The 6,067-nt window shown below is 56.2% G+C and overlaps 1 protein-coding gene across 1 annotated transcript in view; it reads right to left on the minus strand.

The window, feature by feature from the left end:
* NEK8 (NIMA-related kinase 8) overlaps positions 1 to 6,055 on the minus strand; it is a 10,450-nt gene extending 4,395 nt beyond the window's left edge. The window contains exons 1-8 of the mRNA XM_009575557.1: positions 5,623 to 6,055; positions 4,364 to 4,596; positions 3,479 to 3,610; positions 3,078 to 3,286; positions 2,634 to 2,713; positions 1,884 to 2,065; positions 1,497 to 1,647; positions 430 to 506 (exon numbers count right to left, since the gene is read on the minus strand). Of these exons, the coding sequence (XP_009573852.1) occupies positions 430 to 506; positions 1,497 to 1,647; positions 1,884 to 2,065; positions 2,634 to 2,713; positions 3,078 to 3,286; positions 3,479 to 3,610; positions 4,364 to 4,596; positions 5,623 to 6,055 (1,497 nt within the window). The remainder of the gene's footprint in view (positions 1 to 429; positions 507 to 1,496; positions 1,648 to 1,883; positions 2,066 to 2,633; positions 2,714 to 3,077; positions 3,287 to 3,478; positions 3,611 to 4,363; positions 4,597 to 5,622) is intronic.
* Between the last annotated feature and the right edge of the window lie 12 nt (positions 6,056 to 6,067).

A 6,067-nucleotide genomic window follows, 5' to 3' on the forward strand; every position in this document is an offset into this window, starting at 1 on the left:
GATGGGCCCTCAGCCCTAGTGCTCCAAGCCAATCGGAAACACACAGCTCTTCTTTAAATACTGGCTCTTTTGAAAAATAACTTTTCTCAGTGAACCCTGGCAGCTGCAGGCCAAGAGTGAAGCAGGCAGGTGTGTGATTGGAGGCAGCCTCCAAGCTGGGAGCCTGCCAACAGCAACCACAAGGCAGCTCTTGACTTCCCCCACACTCAAAGGGATCATTGTGTAGGGGGGGAGAGAGAAAGAGAGAGGCAGGTTGGGTCTTTTAAAACCCGCAATGACAAGGAGAGGAGGGGGAGGGGGTCGGATGCCACAGCATGCCTGGGATGCACATCCCCGGAGATGGGATGAGCCCTCTTCTCATGTGGCGCAGAAGACATGATCCATCCTCTACCTTGGAGGACCAGCACGCCCAGCATCCTCACGACAAACCTGGCTTATGTCCGTGAAATTTCCGTGCCCCAAACAGCCATTGCTGCCGCTGCCGAAAGTCATGATTATCCCCCTGTCTGGAAAAGCAGAAAGAAGTCGTGTTACTGGCACACGTGAGGCCCTGCAAGGCACACACAGCCCATGGGGCTGTGGCTGCGGCTCTGCTTGGACCCACTCTGACTCATAACTTGCTGCAGGGGCTAGAAGCCTTCCTCAATGTGCTGCGACAACTCACCAAACAAACAGCAGATGATAGGAGAGCACTGAGATAACATTATTGCAGCTGTGTACGCAGGAGCTGCTAACTCCATAGTCTGTCAAGGTGTTAAATACACAGAGCCACTCACTGAGCAGCCGCCCAGCAGAGGGGTGGCAGGAAACACCATGGAGAGGTAGGACAAACACATGCCTACGAAGTTTGCTGGTTGCATATCTGTCATTTGCTGCCCTGATCCTCAGCAGAAGTGCAAACAGGGCTCCCAGAGGACCATTGGGAGGGCTTTGCTCCACAAACACGGCCTCAGGCTGGTGTGCGTGCTCCCCTCCCAGCCAGAATGCCTCCTGGCCTACTTTAAGGAGGCTTCAGACCCTGCCTGCCTGAGGCTGAGGACAACCAGCCCTGCAGGAGCTCACGCTGACTTCTCACTGCAACGCCAGTCACCGCTGGTCACTGCTTGTGTCTGCGTCACTCTCACAGAGTATGTGACAGAGAAAAGCTGAACTTCCCAGACACTCCTCACGCTGCAGCCCCCACTGTACCGGCCAGTTCTGGCTTCAGGTGACACCAGTGCAGCCAGGACAACAAATTTGTGGCCCTCCCCACACCAGACAGACCTTTGAGACCAAGCTGACCAGTGTGGCATCACAGGAGGACCGTGCCTGCCATTTCTGACCCCCGCTTGATGTTACATGAGAGGCCACAGAGCCCTTCGTGTCACCCCAGCCCAGTGCATCTCTCGGGTTCCTCTCTGAGCCGGCTCCCCAGGCAGTCACACTGCATTTGCAAGCCAGCTGCCACGCAGAGGGGCTGGGACTCAGCCAGGCGAAGGCAGGAGGCAGCAGCTCACCTGTGAGGCAGGCTGTGAAAAGATCACCACAGGACACGTGTTTGATGGTCACGCCAGACTGGCCCTCCAGAAAGCGGGACACAAACTGAGGCTGGAGCTGCTCGGTGGCTCCTGGGAGAGAAGGGCCTCCCGCAGCACCCATCGGGGGAGCCTGGTGGAAAGAAGCCATGTCGGCTGCTGCACCTCTGCGCAGCAAGAGCTGGGTTGGAGAACTCAGATGAGCCCCTTCCCGCAGGCTTAGCAGTGTTACCCGCACTCTGGACTGGACAGCGGTCCTGGGGGATGCAGCGCCAGGGCCTATGCAGTGAGCAGAAACGTCTCCTCCTCGGAAATTGCATATCCGAGGCTTCCACGGCCACTGCCTGCCCCAGGTTCCCCGCCACTCACCTCCCACATGATGAGCCGCCCCGATTTGGTGACCCCGGCCTTCTGCGTCCTGCCAGCAGACACCTGCACCACTTCGGTGTTAAGCATGGGCAGGCGGAGGGGGGTGGTGATCCCGCTCCCCCAGGTGTAGATGGATGACAGCGGAGGAGGGATTCCTGTCCTGGCTGAACCACTTCGAACACCTATGGGTCAAAGAGAAATCATCAACGCAGATCCCTGACTCTCCTCCCACAGGAAAAGAAATTACACCAGCCAGTCTGGGTGCCAGCAGAGCTGCCTGCCAGCCAGCGGGGCCGGACCAGCACCGATCCAAGGCTGGCAAGGGGTTGCTGCGGAGCTCCCAGCCAGGGCTGAGAGAAGCACATGGGAATTGCTTCTTGCATTTTATCCCAGAATTGAGGGAAGCGGCACCACGACAGCGCTAGCCTAGTTGTTACCAGTGCCAGCTGCATTGCCCTAGGATGGGACATCCCGCCTCAGCACCCCCAGCTGGTTTCCAGCCTTTGCTGGGGACAGCAGAAACTTGATTCAAGAGTTCAAAACCTAGAGGAGGCAGCTGGAGAAAGAGCACTGCTTGGTCCCCAGAGCCGAGGTGCCTGTGAGCTCCTCCAGGGCTCAGGGAAGGTGACGTCTCTTAACTTCCTCTCTCCAGAAGCTCGAGACTGACCAGAAGCATCTCTGACCTCCTGTCATCAAAGCAAAGGGTCGTTCTGAATGGAGCTGTGTTGAAGTCACTGTGCCAGGTCTTACCCCTTGGCCTGGCACTGCTCACTCGTCCCCCCGTCCGGCTGTGGGTCACTGTCGGCACCGGAGCCAAGGGTTTTTCAGGCCTGCCAAACCAAAATCCAGTCCTTAATGTCAGCTTGGCCCCAGAGGTCCTGCAGAGGCCTGGATCACAGAAGGTCTGGGCAGAGCTGCAGCAGAAGCCACGGCTGAATAGCTCACAGAATTGCCTCGGCAGGTGCTTTAAACCACCTGAGAGAGGGGAGTTGGCATCAGTTCGCTTCCCCCTGAGCTCACAACTCTCTATTCACTGTTACTGTGATGACAAGCCCACACCTGCAGTGGCACCTGCCGTGGCGCTGAGCCACTGGGCCAGGCTCGGCCCGCAGCAGCTGCACGTTGGGTAACGCAGGAGAGCTGCATGGGGACAAACCACCTCCCAAGGGACACTAAGGTGGCGGTATCACTTGCCTTCTCATTTTGACGCTGCCCACATCAGTGTAGAGGTTCAGAAGGGGCCGAATGCAGATGGCCTGGGCCATGATCTCATTCAGCTGGGGCCGCTTGGAAGGATCCAGGTTCAGCATGCTAAGGATGAGCTGGCGCAGGTCGGGGCTGTATCTGTCCGATATTGGGGCAAACGTCCCACTCATGATCTTCAATACCAAGGCAGGAAGATTCTGGAGAGAAAACAAGAGAGAGACATACAGGGGCGGGGTGGTCAGAGGGGAGGCCAAGGAGCAAGAAATTCGCAGCACTGCCCTCTGCCTTCACACCTCCAGGCTCAGTGAGAAGAGTGATCCAAGCATACATTTTCACCTCTGTAAGAGGCCACGGCTCCTTGCGCTACATGTGAACCATATCCCTCTTACCGCAGCTTCGAAAGCCCTCTTGAGGCTGGCGAGTTCGTACAGCACACAGCCCAAAGCCCAGATATCACTCTTCTGGTTGTAAGGCTTCCCTTCACAGAGCTCTGGGGAGATGTAGCACGGAGTTCCCACAACCTAGAAGAGACAAAGAAATTTACCATGATGCTGTGAAACTAGGGCAGCGAGGTGGAAAGAGAAAGGCTCAGTTTAGAGCCCAGCGCGCAGGCTGGCTAGAGCACCACCAACCAAAGCTTAGTGGAGCTGGGCTTTTGTCCCCTGGTGTCAACATCTGCCTGACAATCTCAGTAAAAAACACAAGGATTTGCCTTTCCGGCGACCTCCTTTGCACATACAGAGATTACCTCTGATTTTGTTCCTATCCACTTGAAAGAATCAGAGCCCAGAGCAATGAGCGTGATATAAACGTCTAGTCAGATTAGACCAGGTGGGGAATGATACTCGTCTCAAGCAGAGAGAGCAGATTAAGACAAGGCAGGATGGCAGGGCACAGGCAGGAATTCAGTTGCCAAGTATGTGTCAGACGAGCCTGCAAACACCACCCCTCCCACTGTGACAGTGGGAGGAACCCTGTCTACCCTCACCAGTGGGCCCAGACACCCCATCCTCTCCCAGGCTTGGGCAGGCAGGTCTTTCTCACCTTTCTGCAGCCCACAGAGCTGCAGCAAACTTGGGCATGAAGACATCAGCCTGTATAAACTCCCAGGAGCAAAGCAGCGTTGCGGCACATGGATGTGGCCTATTGCAAGTATGCTACATCCAACCTCGCTGCCTACAGCAGCTTCCAAGAGACTATCGTGAGCCAAGTCCAGAGTTGCCAGCCTGCTGCCATGGTGGTAAGTAGTTCCCCTGCAAAGCCAGGCCACCCACCGTGTAGGCTTTACTCTTGCTGCTCAAGATTTTGGAGATACCAAAATCTCCGATCTTGACAATCATGCGATGCTTGTCCAAGAGAATGTTCTGAGTCTTCAGGTCGCGGTGCAGGATCTGCTTGGTGTGCACGTGGTGGAGAGCCAGGACGATCTGCACGAAGAAGTGCAGGATGGTATCCTCATCCAGCAAGGAGTTACAGCGCTTATGAATAAACTCCGCTAGCGTGCCCCCTGCAAAGAACAACAAAGGGCTATCGGCAAGGGTGGCTGCACAGGGCAGCGCAAACCCAGCCTAAAAGCTGGGGGGATTTAGCCACGGTATCTTAACAAGACAAGCGCATGGGAAAAAGTACGTCCTGGTGGGACACGCAGCACATCCTCCAATGCTCCCGAGACCACGCGGAGAACAATGGCAGCGCAGCTGGTGGGACGAAGAAACAGCGAGAGAGAAGTTACTGTTGACATATTGTCAAAGACAGCAGGAAAAGAAATGCTAAAATTACAGCTCTTCGAGGAAGGACATAAACCTGGATGGCAGAACAAGATAAGCCTGTTCTGCAAAAGAATTCTTGCAGTCCGAGAGGCCACGTGGCACGGAGAGGCCCCTGTCGAGAAGGGGAGGTCCAGATTCAGGGCTCATGTACAACTTTTAACAAACCCTCATGCAAATGTTGATTTCATCTTAAACTTCACAGCAAATCTCGTTAGAAATCACAGCTTCCCACACAGAGCTGTGGGACCAACAGCGTGGCTGAGAGCTGACACAGGGAAATGTATGTGAAACCTAAGCCAAGGGCAGATGGTAGCACACTTATCAGCGACAGAGGTGTTAGAAATCTCTTTGGTCTGGATATTAGCAGGTGTAAGGCATAGAATCACAGAATAGTTGAGGTTGGAAGGGACCTCGGGAGGTCCAACCCCCTGCTCAAGCAGGCAGCTGGTTGCCCAGGACCATGATCTGTCTTTTGAATATCTCCAAGGATGGTGACTCCACAACCTCTCTGGGCAACCTGTGCCAGTGCTCGGCCAGTTAGCTCACGGTCAACTTGGTGTCCACCAGGACCCCCAGATCCTTTTCTACAAAAATGTCTGTTAAAGAGAGACATGTTTGGACTCTTTGGGGGTCCAAAGCACAGGATCTTTACAAGGAGCACAACATGGAGCCACAGCAGCCCGACCCAAGGAGAGCTGAGGGCTTGGCATCCCCTGGACCCACCGAGGAACGAGTTGCAGGGTCTGGGGGAGATCAGGGCCCACCTGGGGCGTACTCCATGGCGATCATGAGAGCCTTGTCCTCCAGGAAGTTCTCATAGTACTCAATGACAAAAAAAAAGTGGGGCCCCGGCCCCTCATTCGCCCCCGCCAGCCGCTCGTCCTTGCTCATCTGCTCCACCGGGATCTGCTTCAGGATCACCAGCTTCTGGTCGGCCTTGCGCAGGCACAGGTGCACGATGCTGCGGGGACGGGGACAGGGCCTCAGCGCGGGGCGAGGGGGGGACAGGGCCTGGCCACCACCCTGGGGTGACACATGGCCCCTGCCCCCCCGACGTTGCCATGGTAACAGGGCCTGCAATCCCCCCTGCCCCCGGGTGTCACGCACCCAGTACCATGTCACCCCATCGCCATGGCAACAGCCAGAGCCAGGACCCCCCCCAGGGTGCCACACGCCGGCTGACCCCCGCGTTGCCATGGCGATAGGGCC

The sequence above is a fragment of the Fulmarus glacialis genome, unplaced genomic scaffold (assembly GCF_000690835.1).
Source record: "Fulmarus glacialis isolate BGI_N327 unplaced genomic scaffold, ASM69083v1 scaffold4214, whole genome shotgun sequence".
NCBI lineage: Eukaryota > Metazoa > Chordata > Aves > Procellariiformes > Procellariidae > Fulmarus > Fulmarus glacialis.